Source organism: Lepidochelys kempii, chromosome 11, assembly GCF_965140285.1.
Source record: "Lepidochelys kempii isolate rLepKem1 chromosome 11, rLepKem1.hap1, whole genome shotgun sequence".
Lineage (NCBI taxonomy): Eukaryota > Metazoa > Chordata > Testudines > Cheloniidae > Lepidochelys > Lepidochelys kempii.
The window spans coordinates 36,256,863-36,282,675 of NC_136390.1; the positions used below are offsets into that span (position 1 = coordinate 36,256,863).

The 25,813-nt window shown below is 41.1% G+C and overlaps 1 protein-coding gene across 3 annotated transcripts in view; it reads left to right on the plus strand.

Moving 5' to 3' along the window:
* Nucleotides 1-25,813, plus strand: part of LOC140895598 (sodium channel protein type 2 subunit alpha) — a 132,307-nt gene that overhangs the window by 16,693 nt on the left and 89,801 nt on the right. For 2 of the 3 annotated variants that reach the window (XM_073305684.2, XM_073305681.2), the window contains exon 1: nt 25,542-25,626. In XM_073305684.2, the coding sequence (XP_073161785.2) occupies nt 25,547-25,626 (80 nt within the window). In that variant the 5' untranslated portion in view covers nt 25,542-25,546. Of the gene's footprint in view, nt 1-16,545; nt 16,865-20,065; nt 20,185-25,536; nt 25,627-25,813 lie in introns of those variants that run through there. The other variant, XM_078847953.1, reaches the window with a different exon arrangement.

A 25,813-nucleotide genomic window follows, 5' to 3' on the forward strand; every position in this document is an offset into this window, starting at 1 on the left:
CAGCTCTTCTCTGAGGGCAGGCTGGGTGATCTAATGGTAAAATCTATGAATCCTCCACTCCCTGCAGATCCCAGTCTCCTCCCACCTCAAACCCTGTCCCTATTTCCCTCCCCCCCCTGCTAGTTTCCAATCCCAGTCCTGTGTCCTTATCCCCACACAGTCTCTTTGTTGCAATCTGATCCCCACTCCAGGTCTAGCCCTTGTCTCCTCTGCTTTTGAATCACACAGCTTCCTCTTCCATGCTCTGGGTGCCACCAAGGGGGTGGGGGAGGGTCATTGAGAACAAAAGAGAGGAAGCCTTCTTGCTCTCAGTTCAGGTGCCCGTGCCCAGACCCAGAATGATGACCCACAGCAGCCCAGAGCTGCAATTACAGGAAAAATTCTGCTCAGCTCTGAGCTAGAGCATACTGGGTGCAGACAGCAGCTTCAGAGTTTTTAACTGCGAAGTTCTAGCGTGTATATACTGAGCATGTGCAAACTTCAGTTTGTTAAAGGCTTATAACTAAGCTTTTGTCTTAGATGAAGATTTTGTCATGGCTATTTTTAGGGTTCTCCAGGTTGCCACTGCCACTTGTGGTGGCAGGGAGCTGCGGGGGATACCCTGCCACCCGCAGCAGCCAGGAGCTATGCCCCACAATAACCAAGAGCTGTGTGTACCCCCACCGGGGTGGCCAGCCACTGCGGGGCGCCCCCTGCCCAGAAGCTGTGGGGTATCCCTGCCTCCCACAGTGTCTGGGAGCTGGGCGGCGGCGGCGGCAGGACCCTGCAGCTCCCAGCTGCCTTTGGGCTGAAATCATGGAGGTTTTTGGAAGTCTCAGATTCCGTGAATTCTGCGACCTCTGTGACAAAATCATAGCCTTACTTATAACTTGGTCTCATTTGGGCAAATTTTCATTGGTCTAGCAAAAGCCACTTCCTGACACAAAGGCTACAAGCGTGCCAAATTTCAAATCTCAGCTCTAGAGCTCAGCATGAGCAAAACAAATCTTTCCCTAGCCTCGTTCTCAGAAACAGCTGAACTGTTTTGGCTGAAATTTTCAAAAAATATTCAACCTGAATCAGTTATCCAGCATGGAAAAGTTCAACCCAAACAGTTAAAGTTTGGCTACTCTATCCAGCTGAAATCCATGTCTTACAAGGGGAAGCATCTGGCAACTAATGATATGCAGAGCTACCAGCCCTGCTTATAATCAATAATATCACATAACATGAGTACAAATATCTAGCAGCTGGGCTGTGGACCCATCTGCACACTGAACTATGTGCTGCATCTTGCTGAGGGGCACTGTAGGAACTGCTACCCCTAAAAACTTTGTAAGACTACATACAAAGAAAGAAACCTCAAAAAATGTTTACAAATAAATACTGCCCTATTTTGAATCACTAATTTACCTTGCTGGAACTTAACTACCTGCATGACTATAGCCAGGTTGCTTCCACCTGCTAGAATCAGGAAATAGATATGATAACCAGCAAGTCCCTGATAAAAGACCAATTTTTTCCCTTCAGTAACATGAGCAGAAGGGACCAGGTTGAGCATACCTGGGCAGGGGGCATATAGGGGAACACAAGCTCCTCCACCTCTGCTTGCTCTTGAGCCCATGGAAGCCCCTTCTGCTGCAGCTCCATAGGGGCAGAGGTTCCACAGGCATGGACTATGCAGGGCTGATAGGGAAAGAACTGGGAAACGTGACTTACGATATTCTGCCCTCTGAGCCTGACATATATCCCAGTGGGAGTTAATGTTACTCCAAGCAGAATTAACTCCTGCAGCATCCTTTCAGCAGCTGGTACTGTGCAGCTGCAAGGAACCTGTCAGTGGCAGCTTGGCTCCTGAGGGAAATTTTCATTTCGTGTCTATGAAAAGTCAGTTTCCTCCATGTAGGATGCTTGTGCTTTCCATATGTTCATTGAGTTCCTAACTCAACAGCAAGTGCTTCATGAGACCAATAAACTGTTAGAATTATGTGCCTACAAGAAGCATTTTTCAAAGTGTAGCACTGTATTTACACAAGGATTCCTTTTTTACTTCGTAAATGTTTTAAAATTTGAGTTAAAATTAGCTCTCTCTCTCACACACACACCCATACACACCCACACATATGCCCCCCTCACCCGCAACATGTCCTTGTCACTCACTAAAGTCCAATCGTCTCTTAAAGGAACACTTGAAATCAAGACAGTCCTTAAAAATTAATTACAAATATTTTTAGTATTGCACCTCCCTCAAGTCCCCTTTTCCAGTTTCTCTAGTTTTACAGTTACATTCTTCTGTTTCTAAAAATGCCTTTCTATCCCACATTGTGGTTTAAAGACCACACAAGCAACAAGGGATACTAAGTGATGAGAGGGGAAACAGTTTAAATGAGGATATGCTTAGTGCTGTCAAATGCACGAAGTGAACGAACTGAAAAACGTGAAACATTTTATTCTCTAAGCTCTTTCAATTATAGTTAAGGCTCCGTTTTAGCCATGGGTATTTTTAGTAAAAGTCATAGACAGGTCACAGGCAGTAAACAAAAATTCACGGCCTGTGACCTATCCATGACTTTTACTATATACCCCTAACTAAAACGTGGGCGGGAGGAACAGGTGCTCGGGGGGGGCAGAGGTGCTGTGGCTGCTGTGCTGGGGGAGGTGGCCTGGAACCCCGTTGGTGCTGGGGGGGAGAGTTGGCGGGGCTGGTAGGTAGGGTGACCAGATGTCCCGATTTTATAGGGATAGTCCCGATATTTGGGTCTTTTTCTTATATAGGCTCCTATTACCCCCCACCCCCCCACCCTGGTCCCAATTTTTCACACTTGCTGCCTGATCACCCTACTGGCAGGCCTCCTACCCGGCTCAGCATGTCCCTGCAGCTTCTGAACAGCAGAGGAGCCAGAGGGCTCTGCCTACTGCTCCTGCCACAAGCGCCGGCTGCGCAGCTCCCATTGGCCAGGAACCACAGCCAATGGGAGCTGCAGGGGCGGGGCCTACCAGCAGTGCGTGAAGCCTGCCACCTAGGAGCTGCAGGGCCATGCCAGTGGGAGCCAGGGAGCCCCCAACCTGAGGTAAGTGGCCCCCCACACCTCCCAACTCCCTTCCCCGAGCCCCCTCCCACACACCCCAACTGCTGTGGGCAACCCCTGAGCCAGCAGTGGCCACTACAGAAGTCAAGGAAAGTCATAGAATCCGTGACTTCTGTGACAGACTTGAAGGCTTAATTATAGTTATTTAAGGTGTTACTTGTTAAAATGGGGTAAAACCTTTGACAAAAATAATTTTTAAATTGATGGTGTCCCTTCAACTCTCTTCACAATGGGATAAATCCAACTTGAATAGCTAGTCCATTCATTGGGAGAACGAGTGATCGGTAGAAATCCTGCCCACACTCCACAGCTACAGAGACAGTATGTAGCAGTTACTGCAGCCGAATAGTCCCCAAAATGGGAGGACTGAATATCAGTGATACAGCATCTGCTGTGGTTCAACTCCTATGGGCTCCTGCAGGGTTTGGCCATCCTTGTACCATTTTCCTAATGATGACCCACCCCTTTGCACAGCAGAACTGCCGTATTTTCACAGCCTCCATGGCCCGACTCAGGGGCTGACTCTGCCCCTCTCGGATTTACTCCTTTATTTTGAATACTTAGTAGCTGCTATTTTCCTTTAGTTCTGTTTCTTCCCCTTGATTTTGGTTAGTTTCTGTTGAAGCAGGAGGAGGAGGTTTTTCCTTTTGAAAAACCTTCTGCCTGGAGAATGGTTTTAATTCTAAAGTTTCCTCAATTTTATGGTGGCTGTGGAAAATCCCCCGTTTCCTCCTCCCTCTCATGCTGCTCATCTACTGCCAGGTCACAACTCTCCTGCTGCAGCTTCCAGGACCAGTTGCTAGGCAACCTTTTTCCACTCCCTTTTCTATGCAGCCTGGCTGTCACAGGGCCCCTTTCTCAGAGCAGGCGTAAAGAAACAGAACCGCCATTGCAAATCCACTTGTTTTAATAGGGGAGTAGTTCTCCTTACATTTTCTTCTAGACAACTTCTCATCTATCATCCTCAGTTCAATTACCACCAAACTGTCCATTTCCTTCTGTTAGTCCCATACTCAGATATCATGAATGGAAATGATATACTGGACAGATGGAGTTGGTGCTGTACCTGAGACCATTCAGAAATGGCAGCGAATGCAGCAATCCACTTGCATAGTGATGCTTTGCAACAGTGCTTTACACTTGTGTTCTATGAGCTGCACTTGCTTCTAGCTGATTTTGGTGTATTTTAAGGTGTTAGGTTTGACATTTAATCCCTTAAATGTTTTGTGTCCTGGTAACCTGCCTCCCTTACCATCTGATATAACAACAGTTACTATCAGCTATAACACTCATGTCTAAAATCCTCTGGTTTAAAAGAAAGGTTACTTGCAGCAGGTCATTTTGAGTGAGGGGTCCTGCAGGATCTTTAATGCTAGTGATGATGTATGAGCGAGGGAGAATATAGATTCACTTTCAGATCCCACATTAAGCTTGCATATATTATATTACACTTATTAAAAATAATCGTAGAGGAGTTTTTAAACTAAGGGGCAGGGGAGGGAAGAGGTACAGAGGAGCACATGATTCAGACAGACACATCCCTTAGCGGAGGATTTATTAAAAGGATACTCTATATCCTAGTAAAAAGGAGAGGATAGAAATTGATAAAGTACAGGTAGGAACTGAAGGGAACTAGTCAAATGAAAGAGAGTCCCATTCAATTACATCCCAGGAAAGCAAACAACTAAATATTGACAAATTTTATAAGTGCTTGTATACACATGCGAGAAGTCTAAATTCTAAGATGGGAAAACTTGAGTGCCTGGTATTAAATGAGGATATTGATATAACAGGTATTACAGAATCTTGGTGGAATGAGGAACATCAATGGGACATGGTATTACCAGGGTACAAAATATATAAGAATGACAGAGTAGGTCGTGCTGGTGGGGGAGTGGCAGTGATGTGAAAGAAGGCATAAGGACAGATGTAATAAAATCTTCAATGAATCAAACAGTATCATAGAATCACTATGGATAGAAATTCCATACTTGAATAATAAGAATATAGCAGTAGGAATATATTACCGACCACCTGACCAGGATGGTGATGATTGTGAAATGCTCAGTTTGATTAGAGAACTACAAAAATAGAAAACCCAATAAAAATGGGGAATTTCAACTATCCCCATATTGACTGGCAACATGTCGTCTCAGGATGGGATGCAGAGTTAAAATTTCTAGGTGCCATTAATGACTGCTTCTTGGAGCAGCTAGCGCTGGAACCCACAAGGAAAGAGGCAATTCTTGATTTTGTACGTTGTGGTGCACAGGATCTCATCCAAGAGGTGTACAGTTGAACCACTCAGGAATGATGACCATAATGTAATTAAATTGAACACCCTTGTAGGGGGAAAAATACCAATGAAATTCACCACAATACCATTTAACTTCAAAAAGGGGAACTACACAAAAACGAGGAGACGGGTTAAACACAAATTAAAAAGAACAGTCACAGGAGTGAAATACCTGCAAGCTGCATGGAAACCTTTTAAAAACATAATAGAGGTTCAAACTACATGTATACCGAAAATAATAATTAAAAATACCAGTAAGAGAACAAAAACAATGCCGCCATGACAAAACAGAGTAAAAGAGGGGGTTAGAGACAAAAAGACATCTTTGAAAAATTGGAAATCTGATTCTATGGAGGAAAACAGACAGGAACATAAACTCTGTCAAGTCAAGTTAGGTAGGTTAAAAAAAGAATTTGAAGAGCTACTAGCAAAAGACACAAACTAACAGCAAAAAAAAATGTTTAAGGACACCTGAATCAGGAAGCCTTTCAAACAATCAGTGGGGCCGCTGGACGATAGAGGTGCTAAAGGAGCACTCAAGGAAAACAAGGTGATGCACAAAAGCTAAATTAATTCTTTGCATTGGCTTTCCCTGCAGAGGATGTGAGGAAGATTCCCACACCTGAAACATTCTTTTTAACCATTCTTTCTCTTCCAAATTGAGGAACTGACCTAGATTGAGGTTTCAGTAGATTTGGTTTTGGAACAAATGGATAAATTAAACAGTAATAAGTCACCAGGACCAGATGGTATTCACCCAAGAGTTCTGAAGAAACTCAAATTGCAGAAAATGAAATTGCAGAACTGCTAACTGTGGTATGTAACCTATTGCTTAAATCAGTCTCTCTACCAGATGACTTGGAGATAGCTAATGTGATGCCGATTTTTGAAAAAGGCTGAAGAGGCTATCCTTGCAATTACAGACCTGTGAGCCTAACTTCAGTACCAGGCAAACTGGTGGAAACTATAGTAAAGAACAGAATTATCAGATACATAGATGGACATGATATGTCAAGGAAGAGCCACCACAGCTTTTGTAAAGGGAAATCATGAGGGAGTCAACAAATGAGGATAAGGGTGATCCAAAGGATATAGTGTACTTGAACTTTCAGAAAGCCTTTGTCAAGGTCCCTCACCAAAGGCTCTTAAGCAAAGTAGGCAGTCATGGGATAAGAGACAATGTCTTCTCGTGGATCAGTAGCTGGTTAAAAAGATAGAAAACAGGGTAGAAATAAATGGTAAGTTTTCACAGTGGAGAGGGGTAAAAAGCAGGGTTCCCCAAAGATCTGTACTGGGACCTATGCTGTTCAACATATTCATAAATGATTTAGAAGAATGGGTAAACAGTGAGGTACAAATTTTGCAGATAATAAAAAATTACTCAAGACAGTTAAGTCAAAAGCTGACTGAAGAGTTACAAAGAGATCTCATAAAACTGGGTGACTGGGCAAGAAAATGGCAGATGAAATTTAATGTAGATGAATGTGAAGTAATGTACATTGGAAAACATAATCCCAACTATATATACAAAATGATGGGGCATAAGTTAGCTGTTACCACTCAAGAAAGAGATGTTGGAGTCATTATGGATAGTTTTTTGAAAACACCTGTTCAATGTGCAGTGGCAGTCAAAAAAGCTAACAGAATGTTAGGAATCATTAGAAAAGGGATAGGTAATAAGACAGTAAATATCATAATGCCTCTATCTAAATCCATAGTACACCCACAACTTGAATACTGCATGTAGTTTTGGTTGCCCCATCTCAAAGAAGATATCAGAATTGAAAAAAAAGTACAGAGAAAAAAAGTGATTAGGAATATGGAACAGCTTCCGTATGAGGAGAGATTTAAAAGACTGGGACTGTCCATCTTAGAAAAGAGATGAATAAGCAGGGGATATGATAGCGGTTATTTACTCCTTCACATAATACAAGAACCAGGGGTAACCCAATGAAATTAATAGGCATTAGGAATTAAAACAAACATAAGTAAGTACCTCTTCACACAATGTAGAGTCAAGCTGTGGAACTGGTTGCCTCGGGATGTTGTGAAGGCCAGAAGTATAACTGGGTTCAGGAAAGAATTAGATAAGTTAATGGAGGACAGAGATATCAATGGCTATTAGCCAAGATGATCGAATGCAATCCCATGCTCCAGGTGTCCCTAAACCACTGACTGCCAGAAGCTGGGACTGGATGACGGGATGGATCACTTGATACATTGCGCTGTTCTGTTCATTTGCTCTGAAGCATCTGGCACGGGCCACCGTCAGAAGACAGAATATTGCGCTAGATGGACCGTTGGTCTGACCAGTATGTCCATTCTTATGTTCATGTATAATTTTACTTGTAAACTGAGCAGTAGTGATCTAAAAATCAGTGTGACATAAAAAATGTGTAACTACACAACATCACAGTCACTTTTCAGACCAGAACTATGATTAATGTTAGTTGCCCAGAACCACTGATTGGGTGTTACAATGATATTAAAATCTTATATCTGCATAATACCCTTGTTCCCAAAAGATAAAAATTATTCACGGTGGAATTTCTTGTAACTGTGCTATAGTTAAGACTGATATGGGGCTTCAATCCTAAATACCTTCATATGTTTGTAACAGTAATGTTTAAATAAGCATTCAGGAGTCAGGTTTGGCAGGAGAGAAGTCACATCACATTTTATTAACTGCACAAGGACTCAGCATAGCCTCACTCTGCTCAGGCTATGCAGAAACCAAAGGACTTTTGTAGCCTTGCTGACTCACCTCCTACTGGTCATGCTGGGAATTTGCTCTCTTGGACCACCAGGGCACCTTTTAGTAGCAGTGTCTCACTCACCATTAATTCCACTTCCTCCACCATCTCGACCCATGTGACTCCCGGACTTCAGTCCTTCCACTTGCCTCAGCGGCCAACTGCAATCTCTAGTCTAGCCCCTGGCTTCAGGGCCAAAATGCAGTCTGGATTTAGGCCATTCTCCTCATTGGCAAGTAGGGGGAAAGAGTGTGTGTGGAGGGGGGGTGGGGCAAGGACCTTATAGCTGGTAGACACTTACTGCCCCTCCTCCTATTCACATTGCCTACTTTCCCTGGGCCACTTCCCCCAGCCCTAGCACCTTCCCTGCCCTTGCTTTAGGGCCTCAGTCTAGTCATCATCAGCCAAGAGTTCCCCTATTGCTCCATTGCCGTGCCGTGCCGTGCCGTGCCCCGCCCCGCCCCGCCCCGCCCCTTGGCAGACAGTCCTTCCCCCTTGCCCTCCAGGGAGGCTTGCCTTTTGCTCACCTGAGCAGCCCTTTATATATATGGGCTGCTCCAGTAAGCCTTCTCCTGATTGGCTCTCCCAGTGAGCCCTTTCCTGATTGGCGGGGTTCTGTGCAGCCTCTTTTTGTTTACTGACTTTGAACTAAAGATAAATAGAATTGTTGACAGAAAAAGACGGTTTCTTATGTAAATGATAAAAGTGAGGGTGCCAGATATACAAGATAAAGGATAACCAGAGATGAGACAGTACTTGTTATAATATGGCTGTTGTAGTAATACACTTTTATCAGTTTATTCCACTTGGTCTGCCTTTCCTCAAATAGTTTAGTCTTTAAACCCATACAGATTTTACCTTTGTTTTTTCTGGTTCTTTTCTTCTTTTCACCACATTGTTTTAGACACTTGTTTCTGTAACCATAATAGTGAAATACACTTATCTGATGCAAGAATTCATAACAGGCATCTAGCCTTGTTTAATTTCGGTAAATTGGGTTATTTTCTTAATGCTGTAGTAACAGGAACCTGGCATACATAGCGCTAAAATAACTCTTGCAATTGAGGCCATTAAACTTTCCTTACAGGGTAATTTGGTATTTTCCTTACTTAGTAAAGTCCTCCACCTAGCCTAGAGTTGGCCATATGCCACCTGCTCCTGCTGGAGGCCACCTGCCTGGCATAAAGGATACTTAGAGGGCCAATGGTGATCCTGGTCCCCTTAGGGACCATTGCACCCAATGTAACAGCAATCCCGAGGCTGTTGTAACTCATGCCACGGGCTGACCTGATCCCTGGCTTTCCTCAAAAAATAGCTTCCCAGCTTCCAACTTCCCTCCCTTAGGCAGGGATGCCAAGTGTTATGCATTCTCTCATACAGTGCACTGCTGGGATCTCATGCATGCAGTGGGGTTACAGGGACTGAACAGAATTTTTCCTGCAATTATTCTTCCTGGCCACAGTGGATCACTGTGGAGCCAGATGCTGGCCATGAAGGCAGAGCAACTCTGTCCTTTACTGTCTGTTCCATCTGCTCCTTAGATGGCAGCATGGAAGAGAAGGAGAAGACAACAGGTTGCGTGGGCAACACCCGGGAGAGGGGGGATGAGAGAGGCCAAAGGGAGTAAAGTGAAGCTGTGACAGAATGTGCTGGGAGCCTGTTTCAGGCCTGACCTTATCCCCCACAACCCACCAAGGCTCTCCCACCCCAGGCCAGCACACCCTGAGGTGAGAACAGAACATGGAAGTTTGTGCGTAGAATTAGACACCCATAATATGGTCATAATCCCATTTGCAGGTGGCCTGTGACAAGTCTCCAACCCTTTGTTTGTTCGTGTTCCAGACTCATGACCCCCCTCTGATCTCACCCTCCAACCACGTTTGACAAGCTTGCAATCTATCTCCCATCTTCCTCAAAACTCTGTCAGAAGCATAAACCCCCCAGAGGCTCACCCCGTTCCTTCAATTCCTCCTCTTTTCTGGGCTGTCCTGTGAGCCACCTGTAATGTGACAAACCTGTAATACCAGCCACACCTAGTTTCTGAATGCAACACATGCTCGTCACAGTATGTAAAGGAAGAGATTGTAGCACTTCCTTAAGGTGTCAGTGTATTTGACTGAATATCTAACATACGAAGGGAACATAATTAAAAATTCTCATTCCTTCTTCTACTTTTTTGATTTTTTTTTCTCTTTTAAGAATGAGGAATGAGAAAATTAAGTAAAAAAACAAACTGTCAATGCAAGATTAAGGTTGAGAATTTAAACACACAAAACTCAGGCATTTTGAAGATTAAGGTTTTTAGAGTAACATTAACATGCTGCATTGTAAATTATAGTAGGAACTGCAGTGACCCTACACTTTGGTTAAAGTTGCATAATTATTTTCATGCCATACCCTATTTCAGTTGCACGTAATTTTGTGGAGCTTTTACTTCTGGAATTGAAATTGGCCACACTTTCACTCTTCTTAAAGGCGAATGTTTGGAAAGTTTAAGTAAAAACTGTTCAGCCATTTTAAATATGAGAGAGTGTTAGAAATATATGTACTTTTCCCAATGTAAAAAAAATGACTATGTTTTAAAGAAACAGCTGAAGGTAAAAAACTGAAATTTGACATGGAAATAGACTTCATTGGGGAGAAGTTTCTTAATGTGTTCTGATAATATATGGTTTTGATTTGACCAAGTTTTGATCCTTTCAAAATCTCACACTATATATGTACAGTATATTTTGCTTAGAAAATGTTTCTAAGCTTTAAAAATGCCTGACTAATGAAGACTGTACTGCGTATGCGTGCATGGGGTTAACTTAATTGTTTAATCAAAAGTGTACTGAAGGTATAAAAGGGCTATGAAGGGCATGCACATTGGGCCAGATTGTGATGCCCTCGCTTTGTTGAGCCATCAGTCAAACGTGAGTAAGAGGGGTTGCAATCTGGCTGTTTATAAAGTGTGCTGGTCAAAGCAAGTGGACACACAGGAACTGTTGGCTGAGACCCTGCAGGTAGATCTACTACATATTTTGTAACGTTGTCAGGGGGAGCACCAGTGTGATGTTCCTTGTTAGCTACATGGCTTTTAAGATTTGAAAAAGAGGAACTCTCATGTAGACCTCCTAAGATATGGGAAATGGCTGTGCCATTCTACCCAAAAAGTTAGATAAATGAATTACATTTGCCAGTTTTCTGAAGCCATCTAAGCTTCAAAGTCCAGAAGAGTAAAATATTTTTTCTTAAAAAAAATAAAGACAGAAGAAATTCCATTTTAAACATATGGTTTATTCTATACTTTACATATAAATGACTTTAATTGACTCTGTAAAGCATGCACAGTATAGTACATACTCTAGGATCCTTGAACATGCTTCATATTTGTATCTAATAATATAGAAAAAATTGTGTATGAGAAATACTACAGCACAGTGGTGGTAAGAATTACAATTTATGTGCAACATGGTTGCTGTGCTCATAGGAACATTGATTTTTGAATTTGCTGAATTGTGCATTTAAATTCTCCACTTTTACATTTAATGGACGTAGTTATTTTTTAGCTGTCCCTGCGGGAAAAGCTGGTAATTTGTTTTTCTTGAGGGTTCATTAGCCAGGATTAATTTAGCTGGAGTGCCGAATGCTCCTAGGATGTCAGAAAAAGAATGACAGGGTTCTCTCAAATCTACCTTATCAGAGGGTGAAATTCACACCAGTGCAGAGCTCCTACACAAGGCTCTGAGCATCACTTATGCTCCACTTAAATTCTACCCCTTGTGTGGGCCCTCAGCACAGGGATGATTTTTTCTCTGAATGAGTAAAAGACAAAACACAAGTGATATTTATGGTCAAGAAGAAGCATTTTAAGGACATTTTCAGAAGTTTGCATGTGAAATGCCCACTTTTTAGGGAGTGTGGGTAGATATCACTAGTGAGACAGATGTTCATGGAGTTCATCATTGGCTGCTCCTTTGACCTGGAGGCCTATGTTGAGACAGTGATCAAGCCTGGCTACTATCTTATCATAACAACTTTTCATTCTCCATTAACATTTTGTGTGGTTTTACGTATACTTAAAAAATTTGTACATGTAGGTTATATTGTATTTTTTATTTGATTGAGGTCTACATTTGTTTGTTGCTGATCTTATCTATCTTAGGTATGGTTAATTATAAACTCAATCAAGATATTAGGTGGCTATTACCATCTCCAGCTTCTCTGCAGCGTCAGCCCATTATTTTCAGATACAGCTCTTCCAGTGGTCATCCCTATCTTTGTCACATCCAGGCTGTACTAATGTATTCTACTCCCTATATAGTTCTTTGTAGTGCAGCATACATTGTGCTGTACTTGCTGCCCTCTTGTCCACTCCACAGTGCCCTTTCACTTCACTTCACACTTTGCCATTGTTTCTTTCTCTCTCTCTGTCTCCACTGCCCCTTTTTTAACCTATGCATGCAGATGTTAGAGCTTGGGTTGTGGTGCCATAGAATCTCAAATCCCTACGTTAGTACAATAAAAATCACACATCTCAACTTTTTTATGCAACTTTTGCAAATTAACTACTAATATAACATCCACACTTTTTAAAGTCTATTATCCAATCAGATTGTTTACTGCTATGAGTATTCCCTACTGATTTTCTTGTCAACTGCAGGATCAAGGCTTTCGGTCATCTTCTTTCTAGTATTGCAAATGTATTTTGTTCATCTTGCTTGCTATTTCTGTGTCCTTTTACTTGTCTCTCACTATTTTCTTCTTCTGTGTGTCGCTTGGTCCCTTTTTTCTCATATCTTCATTGTGTATATATCACTCCTTTCTGTACATGTGTGTTGTTTTGTTCTTCAGGATACAGGATGGCCTTTGCAGAGGGAGAATAGCATTCCTGCTTAGTTTTGTGGTGCTTATTATCTTACATTACAATAATGATGGAATCAGACTTCTTACCCGAACTGTGTGGATTAGGCAAGCTTTTGAGGTATTTGGGTTATTTGAGCTTTTATGTATACATATACATATCTATGTATTGTATGTATATAATCCACATGACATTAGACGCTATAGTAGAAATCTCATGACTTAAAGTATTTAATGTGTGATGTCTTTGAATTAAGCATATTAACTGTATTTATGGATAGTTACTATTTGAGTTGTACATTTGCATGGTTTAAATTATGTATTTAAAGAATAATTAAAGGTGTATTGGTGGGAAATTGTAGTCTAAAGCAAAGTGAAATAATCAAGACAGATACATTGTTATTTGTTGAGACCTAGAACACACAGGGCTGCTGCTGGGGGAATACTTAAAGCAATTGTCTTAAGCTTGGGGTGGTATGCCTCTACCACACCTGCACATCAACCCTTGCCTAGCTAGAGAGCTTCCCTCGTTCTGAGCACTGCTGTGCTGAACAATGACACAGCCTTGACCCCTCTGGGATTTTATTTTGTTACCTAATACTCTGATGATGAGATTGCACACAGTGCATGAGTTACTGCAGTGGCTCCCCTTGGGCTCTGGACCACAGTAAAAAATCACACAGCTATTTTTCTTCCACTCCTCCTCCTGAAACTCTGGACACCTTTCTCTCCTTTTCTCCCTACTACCTGAGTAAATGGCTCTTGCTAGAGCCTCTGTACCCTTTCCCCCAGAGTGGCATCTCTTCTGAATCTGGGGCTCTGTCTCATAATCCTCCTCCCCTAAAGCTGCAGCGTGGCTTCATGCTTCCCTCCCTCCTGACTCCGTCTGTCAAGGTCACAGGAGTGGGCTTTTCCTGTGCCTCATGGTTTTCTTACTCCTCCCTTCTCCATTCCAGCCTCAAATTGCAGTGGTCCACTGTTCTTTGGGCTCCTCTTCACAACCCAAGAGAAAAGCGGTAGCTGCTGGATAATGAAATGGATATGGAGTGAAAGAACGAATGAATGAGTGCTTGAGAGAGAATGGATATGGGTAAGTATGGGTGTAAAAAGTGAGTGATAGAACATAGTGGTGAAGAGATAAGGAAAGGATAGCTAGCCAGGTGAGTAAATGAAAAAAATAAATAAAAACAAAAATAGTTAAGAATAGAAAATCCAGAGAAAGCAGGAGAGAGAAAAGGAAAAGGAAATAAGGTAGCATTTGGAGTGGGGCCCAAAGGGGATTACTCAGTGGGCTGCCTCGGGGTCGAGTTTCTGAGGTTCCTGCTTCTGCATCTTGCACTGTAAATCCTGGCTGCATACCTGCACATAGATTCAGTGCAGTACTGAGCTCCCATACCTGCCACCCTCTACCGGCAATTTGCACCCAACGGCTGCATTTCTCTGCTGCTTGTATTGAAAAGACATCAAATATATCTAATTCATTAGAAAAATTATGTATCCCTTACTTTCAATTAATCTAGACTACCATAGGTCTCAAGAACTGCCGTAGTTGCAGCCAGCCTGGGCAACACCCGTTTCTCTATCCCTCCTCTCTTTTGATCAGTGTAATTTTCGCACTTTTAATATCTGTGACCTCAGCATCAACAGATGTTGCATGAGTTTAGAGAGTCATGAAGACTGGAAAGATTCTGTAAAAGCCAGAGTTTCAATCCAAAAGCCTCAGGTTAAGCAAGTGATTGAGTATCAAAAGTTTCTAGTTGAATTCTGCAGTTGGTTTCTTACAGAAATGTCTTGTGATCTTACAGAAATGTCTTGTGATCATATATGAATGCCATCTAATGGTTGTAACAATTACAGCAGCTAGTAGTCTCTTGCACAGGAAATGCCAGTTTTTACTTCAATAACCAGGATCCTTTAGCAGGAAGTTAGGTGTGGTCTGTTGAAGGAGAATTAAAAAGAAAAAAGAAAAAGGCATGATGGAATTTTAGCTGCATTCTTCATGATGTCGTTCCAAATCCACACAGGTGCAAGGTTCTATACTGGTAATGCATTTTTAAATTGTAACCTATAGTGTTTAGAGAGCATTCTGTCTTTTTCTATCATTAACAATAAAATCTGTAAGGATTCTGCAGTAGGACCCCTTTCATTTTCATAATTAACCCTTCTGCTGCCACCAAACTATACATGTGTTCCAACAGCAATTTTCTCCAAAACATCCATGGCAGGATGCACCAGGTGAATTTGACTGCAGTAGGAGAGCATGTTTCACAGATGTACCTGCAGAAGTTGCAGCATGGCTGTGTGTGTGTTTTGGAGGAGATGGGTATGAGTATGGTGAGGACGGAAGAATGGAGAATTAGACATGGTGTTAGCTTCTATTCAGATAGCTCTGAAAACATGAAGTTGCTGCAGCTGTGGTGGAGTCGGAAAAGTCTATGTGTACTTAGTAGGGAAATGAAAAAACAGATTGTGCAGGAAAATTCAGGTTGTCACATCATTTTAAGTTGATAATTGCTTTTCTGGTATATCATCTGGCACTGAAGCTGTTAATCTTGATTTACATTTGCAGTTTTATTACATGGATAATATAATTTCCCCATTCAGATAAAAAATCTTGGGAAAATTGTCAAATGCACAGATTACATTCATTATTTCAGATCATAGTATCTCTGCATTGGAAATATTTTCCATTTGTCATTTTCGGCAGAAGTATAAGGTGGCTTTAAAAGAAGATGGTTCTGCTCTCAGTTCTGAAGATTACGCAAAATATACACAATTTAAAGATAGCAACAGATAATAAAGGGTCTAAGAATGTTTCGTAGCGAAGACCAATTTGGATTTAACACAGAAATTCTTTCAGCACATGATATGTTACCAGAAAGGGGATTTGCGTTCAGGTACTTAAGCCTGGTTCCTTGCTCCCTAATCTGTGAAGCCAACATGCTTGTCCCTGAAAAGAGGGAGCACCTAACACTCTATCAAGCATCCTTCTGGCTGATGCTTTCAGTGTCAATGATGAGATACTGAGGAAGCCACACCTTCTCACAGAGGGAGGGTTGGTCTGACATAAGACCTTTCATGGTGGTAGTGTTAAAAGGGCAATTGTGCTGGATGCTCCCACCACCCGACACCACATAATAAACACTCTTTTAACTGTTAATTTATTTCAGTGAGTGTGCGGGAAAACATCCTTTTATACTACCCAGTAACTATCTCATTCATTAGAATGGTCACAACATTTTTCGGGGAGAAAGAAAAGAAACAATTTTTCTATTTACTTTTTAAATTAGTTTATACACTCTCTATAGCTGCCAGTTCATCACTTTTCATAAGCAATAAATTAATTTTAAACTACAGTTTTAAAGGTTTGTTATTTTTCCAGACATCTAAAAGAGACCAAATGAAAAGTTAAATGCCCTATCTTGAAAGAAAAACGAATGAATGGATCAATTTCACAACACCTCATTCTCATATAAGTATCCTATTTAATAAATTGCCCTACAGACAGTGATACGAAGGTATATCAATTTAAATTGCTTGTGTGGTGGTAGTCTAATATTTTTCTGTGTTTTTATATTTTTAGCACTTTTTTATGTGAGAGGCTAAACGGTAATTAAGAGGTGCAGGATGAAAAGATGGCACAATCAGTGCTGGTACCACCAGGACCTGACAGCTTCCACTATTTCACGAGAGAGTCACTTGCAGCTATCGAACAACGTATTGCTGAAGAAAAAGCTAAGAAGTCTAAACAAGAACGTAAAGATGATGATGATGAAAATGGACCAAAACCAAACAGTGACCTGGAGGCAGGAAAGACACTGCCATTTATTTACGGCGACATACCTCCAGGAATGGTGTCTGAGCCCTTGGAGGATCTGGACCCATATTATATCAATAAAAAAGTGAGTGTTTGTTAAGACTGCAGTTAAGATGTTCCTGTTAGAGATTAAGAGTATTAAAATGATATAGACCCTCTGCAGGACTCCCTTTTTTCCACTACTTTGGGCCCAACCCAGATGTAGTGCTCCAATGGTTGACTTCTTTGGCACTGCATCCAGTAAAACATGTTTACAGGATCAGGCCCCTGGTTTATTCTGGCATTTCACTCTTATTGTATCTGTATGTGAAATTGTCATTTAAGGATGTCAGTGTTTTCATTATGAAATCCACTGAAAAGCTGCCTTGAATGGCCCTCTTGCTTGTTTTCTTCACTATTATGTGGAAAACTTAGGTTTTATTCCTGATCCATTCTCTCATTGCTTTGGGTTGTCGGGGCAAGGCGTTAGGCAGAGATAGTATACCAGTGTGCTCCTAATGCATTCCTCCTCACCCTGTAATCTACAGAGACATTGTATCTTCTTCCTAGATAGTTTGGGTGAAGGACTGTTAGTCTTTGAAGCATGTTCCTTATCCAGAATAAGGTTGCTGTAATAGAGGGCTCAAAGGAGAGCTTGCAGTCAAAGAGGTAGGGAAATATGGGAAGAGGTAGGGCTCCTTGCTGGAGTATTCATAACATAAAAACTTCTTATTATACTCTTTAAAAATATGTTATTGAAATAGAAATATAGAAAGGTAAAATTTTTGCATAATCCTGTAATATGTCCCATTGGAGCCAGGCAGAGAAATACAGAAATACGAGGCCCTGTTTCCTCTGATGTCCCAGATCTTCAGGTTTCGGGCCGTGCACTGTACATACTCCAACAACAGAAAAACCCGCTCCATCATAGGATAAGCCAGAGTAAACTCTGCTAGCTGAAATTCATGGAATTTTCTGTCTTCAGGATTTTTTGCTGTATATGGAAATATATTCCCCTTGAGAATTAACTAGTACTCTCTAAAAACAAAAACAAAAAACCAATCACTATTAAGAGTCATACATTAACTGAGCAAACCAAGGAACTATATCAATCCCCATTAGCCATTTTCAGTTCTGAAACCATAGCAATATAATGATGAGATGAGCTTAAGACAGATAGAAAGAAGCCTTAAGAAGAAATATGTGTCTTTATTTGCTCAGTGTTGTGTTCTGAAAGTTCACATGTTGACAAACACTTCATGCTGTGGCTAAACTGAGAGTTATATCTGAAAATGAAGTTGTTTGATTTAGGATCATATTCTGCTTGCCTTACTCCAGTAACTAGTCCCGTTGAAGTCTGGGAGTAAGGCAAGCAGGATTTGGCGCCAGCTGCTAGGTTTTTTCCCCCCTCAGTTCTCCACTAAAAATGATGTAGGACTCACCGTTCGAGATCTGAAACTTATCTTCAAGATCATTATGCTTTAGACATCAGAAAAGTAATTATTGCTATTAATACTGAAAATGGGATAGCTGCCTCTTTCTAATTGCTAAAACAGTTTCACAATTGGCCATGGGATAGTGATGTTGCAGACCAGGTTATTTTTCTGAACTATGGTGGTTTAAATGCTTTACAAGTTTATGCATTATGATCAGAATTTTTTGTAAATTTTCACTGATTTTCCTTGAGTTTTGTACATTTAGGTCAGGCTCCATTTTCCTTTCATAAATGTGTGTCAGCAAGCTTGCATCACACAAATGATGGCTTCAATAAGAATTTGTCTGAGTAAGGGCAGTAGAAAGTTTGTGAGGAGCTCAGGATTTCAGCCAGAATTTCCTGAAATAAAGGGATGAAGTCCCAAGGGAAACAAGGAGAGAAGGGGTCAAAAATGTGGTGAAAAGCAAATGAAATTCCAAGTGTACTGAGGACCAAAATAAAGCCTCATTAAGGACTAAAATATGGTTCTGGGAGTCAGCAGAGGGCTGGGGGTGAGAATCAGTGTGTGGTTTAAAAGTTGTAGCCTTCATTCTGGTGGAGGGAAGTACTATGCCTCCAGGGATACAGCAGCAGCACTTACTATACCTGTACATAAAGCATAGCATGCCCTCCTCAAGTGCTGCCCTCCCATCCTAGCTGATGCAGTGGGGCCACTGGCGATACTACTGGTTTATGTCCCTTTCGACATGTCCAGTGCTGCCTGCAGTGCAAAGAAGTCTCTGTTACAGTCAAGGAGCACAGATATTCACAGTATGGCTTTCTCCTCCATCGGGAGGAAAGCAGCTCAAGCCTCTCCCACCTCTGAGCTTGCCTGAGCAGAGACCGTCTTAGTTTGGCCCCATGTGTATGTGGAATATAAATGTTTCAGAGACTTAGGTGTATAAGGTGCGTTGAATAAAAGGTTGAGCCTTCTTGGCTTCTCTGGTTTTAAGAAAATATTTTCATTCAAAGCTGTTCCATTTATAAATGCCATTTTAACACAATCAAAATATATAACCTATTACTGAAGCTGTGGGCAGAGGGTAGGAATTGAAACACAAATCTTCACTGAATTCTGTGTGCTAATTAGGTAGCACAGATAAGCTTTTAAATCGTTAAAAATGAAAGGTAGAGGTATTCATGGCCAAAAAAGCCTCATGATAAATATAAAAAAGAATAAAAAATTTTAGTTCTACTTTTTTTGTGAAAAAAATTAACTTTGTGCATGAGAGGAAAATCTGAATATGCCATATCATGTCCATACAGTGCGTGGTTTTTAAAAACCTGAGGCCTCTTTTTCAAGGGCACTGAGTATCTTCCATTCCATTTATTTTGATGGGAGATAAGGTTTACAAAACACCTTTGAAAAATCAGGCCATCATTGTTTATCACTCCACCCCACCATTTCCTTATATGGATGACACCATACTGCAGATACCTGTTGTAGGGAATTCTGAAGTTTTAATGAATGTATAAAAATTATGTTTAGCATATCTTAATATGCATTATAAGATAGGCACCAGTACACAAATATCAAATGGTGTGTACACTTAGAGAACATTTTGTCCTCTGTCAAATAAGACATAGAATATTTGTATTTTCTAAATAATGCTGTTGAAATGTTTTCATACGATTCTACTTGTAGAAATTCAGTTGGAGGCTGTCTTGCATGTTAGGTGAACTAGACATGAAGTCATTGAGTCTGCAGAGGTGTAAATGAGAGCAGAATTCAGCTAATTCTAAAAAACGATGAAGCACAAGTGATGCTCAGTATGAGAGTCCACACTGTACATATTTTCTAAATACAATTTTTCATTTTGTTTTCTTTTTCAGACTTTTATAGTATTGAATAGAGGGAAGGCAATCTTCCGATTCAGTGCCACCTCTGCTGTGTACATGTTAACTCCCTTCAATCCTCTTAGAAAAATAGCTATTAAAATTTTGGTACATTCATATCCTTTTTCAAGTGGTTGGTTCAAAATATTAGTGAACAAAATGCTGCTTTTATTTTAGTATTTAAATCATCAGCTGGTAGGCCATCCCAGGACAGGTATGATCCACAATGCTCTTTCCATCCACTTTCTTTCTCTCTTCTCTCTACCCCCCCTTTCTCTCGTTTCTGCTGCTGTTCTGGTGAGATCAGAAGCCAGAATCCTCTCCCTCTTCTTTTCTCCTTACCACACTTTCCTTATGTTTTCTCCTTCCATCTCCTGTATTACCCACTTATTTTACTTGCCCATTCCCCTCTCCAGTAATTTTTTTCACATGCTCCAGGTATGTTGCTTAAAATGCTTTACAATTCTTCAGTAACACTTTGCATTAAAAATATATATATAATCTTTGATCCCCAGTTTTAGCTTGCATGAACTGCTGCAGAAAATATTTCTCTACCCCTTTTCATTTTCTGATTCAGATCACAACTGTAGTAGAGTAGGTTAATAGGGTTCCTTGAAATTCTGAGTTTTATTATAAATTATCAGTCCTATATGTATTTTTATCATTATTTTGCTTCTTATAACCATTGCCATTTTATGTACTTGTATTTCTGGAGGTACTTTAATTTTAATCTTCAAGTAGTTCATGAGCATTCTGACTGGTGCACAGAGAAGCTCAAAAACTGAATGGTAGTAACCCGACATATGACTCTGTCTCTCTTCTACAATAGATATAAATCATATGAATCTAGGAGTAACTATGGATCTGATCCTACAAACACTACCTTGAGTAGTGAGTGCCTTGACATCAGTGGCTCTACTCAGGGTAGTAAGCAAAGTGCTCAGTGTGTTTGCAAGATTGAACCTTATAGTGTTAAACTTGAGTCCTTCTATATCAGATGTTCTCAAACTGTGCTCTGTGAACCACCAGTGGTCCGCGAGCTCCATTCAGGTGGTCCGTGGATAGTTCCCTCTAAAGTGTGCACCTGGGCAGCTGCACACAAGAGAACGAAGGGCCACCCACCTAATTAGTGGAGCCACACAGGCGTGCCTCCACTAATTAGGTGCCTGGACCCTGGAGAAGACGCATATGTAAGGTGAGGTGGTGGCCTTATGGGGATAGAGGGTAGGTGATAGGGGGCAGTGGGCCGCGAAGAGGGGGTGGAGGGAATTTGGGACATGCATAGCTGTGGCAGCCAGAGAAATAGGCAACTTTCCCCAGCTCCAGGGCTGTGGCTGCCGGGGAGAGATGGCCTTCCTTCCCAGCTTCAGCTCTGTGACTGCTGTGGCAGCAGAGAGACCCCCCTTCTTCCCAGCCCCAGCTCGGGGGCTGCTGTGATGGGGGAGAGTTGGAGAGACCCCCCCTCCTTCCCAGCCCGAGCTCGGGGGCTGCTGCGGTGGGGGAGAGAGGGCACATCCATCGCATTAGAAAGGTAAGACTACTGATATTAAAATGAGTTGTGTGCTTTTATTTGTAGAACAAAAAAATGTTAATTATTATAAAGTTTTTTTATATAGCACTTTTATCCAAAGCACTTTACAATAGTTAGCTAACAGTACAAACAACATTTGGAAAGGTCATTAAGTGGTCCACCGAGACACTCAGCAATTTTCAAGTGCTCCGCGAAAAAAAAAGTTTGAGAACTACTGCTCTATATCATCAGAGCCCTGAAGTGTGTGCATAGTGTTACTCCTATTGTTTCTCAGAGTTGTGTTCTATATATATGGAGATGCTCACATGATTTTAAAAGGACATTCTTTAATTAAAGCTAACATGCAATTGGCATAACAAACCCAGTAACTTCAATAACTTCAATGTGTTCAATGCCCCATGTCAATTATTTTTAAATTACTGTAAGATCCCTCAATGTCTAGTTTTTGTACTCCCATTCCAGGTTGCAAGGTAACTAAATACGGTGCTGGTAATATCACGCCTTTCAACCCAGTATGGAATTCTCTTGGATCATGGAGCTGATCTTGGTGTGGGTAGTTGGGATCACACAGTATGAAAAAATAGGGTGGACACGTGTCTTACAGTGCGGGAAAGACATGTTCCTGTTATTTCTCCATTCTGCTCTGATGGTGAGACACTTCTCAGAAGCAACAATACAGTAGGGGCATGCAACTTTTAGGAGGCATTTCTATAAAAACCATTTGTAAGCCCTGTGCAATATATCAATGTATAAAATTCTTAAAATACATGATTTTAGATTAGTTGAAAAACTCCTCAGAGTTGCTTCCCCTTGTCTTCTGCTCCTTTCAGATTTGAATTTCTGTGGTATCATAGCAAACAGTATTCTGAGAAGAAGGGATCTTTCAAATATTGCAAATTAGCAGAAAGATTTGGAAGGGGTGCTATGTGCTGCCTTGGCATGATGGTTCGGACGGCAGAGATATTAAATGTTGCAAGAAGAAAGTACACTAGAGATTGTGATTTTTGTAGTTGCTATTCTATTCTATTCTTTATTTTGTTATTTTTATTGAAAAGCCTTGTAAAACCTTTAATATAGGGGGGAAACTTTAAAATAAAGGTACTTACTGACCTCTTCACACACTCTTCAGTCTCCGTGTTTTAAACAGATTTCCCTAGTGGTTGTGATCTTACCAGCGGATTGCATACTAAGACATCACACAGAACGGAAGCCAATGTTATATATTATTTGTAGGAAAGTGAAACTATAGACTAGTTACCTAAATGCAACATGTCCTCCTTATCCTAATGGTTTGATGCAGTCATGTGCATGTTTGTAATAACTCTTTCAAGGTTTGCTTTAAAACAATATACCATGCACACTGCTCCTCTGTCCCCTTGGATATTTATATTTTTACAGTTTTCTGTTGCTAAGCAAACCACAGACAAGGGCATTATTATGCATTTTATTTCTACAGTTACAATTTGATTTTAAGGAAAGTGGGTGGAATGATGGGCTCAATGACATCAGAATTATAGTTGGAGTTATAACACTGTGAGAAAACCTGGATTTGTGCTGGAAATGGCCCACCTTGATTATCAAACACATTTTAAAGAGAGTGTTCACTTTGGATGGGCTATTACCAGCAGGAGAGTGAGTTTGTGTGTGGGGAGGGGCGGAGGGTGAGAAAACCTGGATTTGTGCTGGAAATGGCCCAACTTGATGATCACTTTAGATAAGCTATTACCAGCAGGAGAGTGGGGTGGGAGGAGGTATTGTTTCATGGTCTCTGTGTATATAATGTCTTCTGCAGTTTCCACAGTATGCATCTGATGAAGTGAGCTGTAGCTCACGAAAGCTCATGCTCAAATAAATTGGTTAGTCTCTAAGGTGCCACAAGTACTCCTTTTCTTTTTGCGAATACAGACTAACACGGCTGTTACTCTGAAACTGTCAGGATAGAACTTCTGTCGTTCTCATCATTAAATAGTTATGTGATAGCAACATAGCTGAGATTCTTTTGTGGCTGCTTGGTAAGTGGAATTTTAGCTAAATGAATTTAAAAAGTTAATTATTTTGCAAAAAACTTCAATTCTCATACTGAGATTAATGTTTTAACTCAATGCTCTAAGACAAAGTGGTTTTGCATGAATGGGTTAATAGCCATTATTATTTTATGATGATTAGATAAGAGGAACTGATTGTACCCTTAGTATCCATGCACAGAATGGAAATCTCATGCAGAACGTGTGGTGGTCAGTTGCCTCTGGGACAGCACTGCTCATCTTTCTCTAAACTCAGCAGAAGGCTCTCTGTGAGTCTGGCAATTTGTTGGTGGGGGGAGAGGGATTGGGGCCTGGAGGAGAGTGCATGAGGCTTGTGACTTGGCAGAGCTTCTCTCCAGCTTGCAAGTATTCACTTTCACACCGTCTCCTTTAAGTAGGTTTATCATCTATACAAAATCAAACAAACAAACAAAACCACTCCCTGAGCTCAGCCTTCGTTGTAGGGTTCCACAGCTTTCCCTCCCAGGGGCCTTTGGTAACCCTGCTTCTTCCAGCTTCCCAGTCCTGGACAGCTTCCTTCTTAGCCAGTCCTTATTCAGCCAGCTCTGTTACCCTTCTGCAACAGCAGCTCCAAGGCTTCCCGGACACCTGGCCCCTTGCTCCCAGGACCCCACCACAGGAGTTGGTTCTGCTCCTAGCCCTAGACACAGCCTATCCCACCCATCTCTCTCCTTCTTCTTGTCCTCCAACAGTATTTTGTTGCTCCAGGTATAGCCCTGTCCCCTTCAATTGGCCTGAGTTGCCCACCTGTTCTCGCACAGGCTAGCTCGGCCTGGTCTATTCACAGGGACCAGCTATCCTGTGACAGGGCTGGAGTAGAGAAGGAGGGGTAATTTAGAAGCTAGAACTTAAGCTTCTGCCTTGGAAGAAGGAAATGTATTGTTGGAAACCTCACTTCTTATCAAAAGATTGCAGAGGAAACTCCATGAGGGGAACATCATAGTGTTTGCTGTGCCTTTATGCTGGTATTCCTGAGCAGGAGTACCCTCTGCACCTATGTTTTTAGTAATAGGCCACAAGCTAAAGCAGTTCTCAAAGTCTCTAAAATACAAATGTTCTTAACATTTTGTAGATTTTGGTGCCACCGTGTGGCCATTTGATATATCATATGTCTGTATGTTTTTCATTTTGGTGTACTTTAATGTTTATTGGACAATGGTGGGTTTTATCTCTCCTGATAGTGAATGGGTTAAATCCAGAGCAACTCCATCAAAGTTAATGTAGTGATTTTGGATTTGCTTCAGTGTTTACTCTGGATCAGAATTAGTGAGAACAGAATTTGGTCCAAAATCTTTTAAACATTATAATCAAAGCCAAATATAGCACAAGCCGGTGTCATTCAGGCTTCCCCCTGAAGTATGGGACAAATTTCTCTGTGTTCTCTTCCAATGTCTTATAGGCCTGCATTGCAACATATGTAATATTCAGGCCCTGAACAGGGACAGCAAAATGTGCCAAATTATGTTGTGGTTTTGTGAAGCATAGCAATATTGGGAAGAAACTATAAATTTAGCTGTTTGACACTAATGAGCTAAATCAGATTTGTGTACGTATCTTCAGGCTTGAAAGATTGTTGCATTATCCCATTGCACTACAGTCCACCCCTTCTCAAGTCACTCTTTTTTATTAAAAAATCATCTATCATCTCTTTCTAAAACTTCAATTTTCTTTATGTCAGACTTTTTTATTTCAATGGCTGATTATTCTCTTTTAACTGTAAAGCAACAACTAAGAAAATTCTGAGATATTTAGGGCTTTTGCCTTGAGCATCAACAGAGTAGTGAAGGGATTAATAGCTCCTGATCATGAAAATTTGCTTAAATGTTGATCTTCATGTGATACTCTTTTTATGATGAGATTTTTCTGATGTATGTTCCTTGACTATAATCTACATTGTTCAGCATGCTTATTATGTGCACTATTTTGACCAACTGTGTATTTATGACTATGAGTAACCCTCCGGAATGGACAAAGAATGTAGAGTAAGTTAAATGCATTTTCTTTAAATATATTCAAAAAATGTGATATGAGCTTCTGTAAGTGATCTTATGTTGTTTAGGATAATATGAATTGACAACAACTAGTCTGTGACATTGTTGCTTGTTTCCTCTATCTCTTGTGACTCTAACTCAAGACCATAAATGACCTCCCTTCTTAACAGGTCATTCG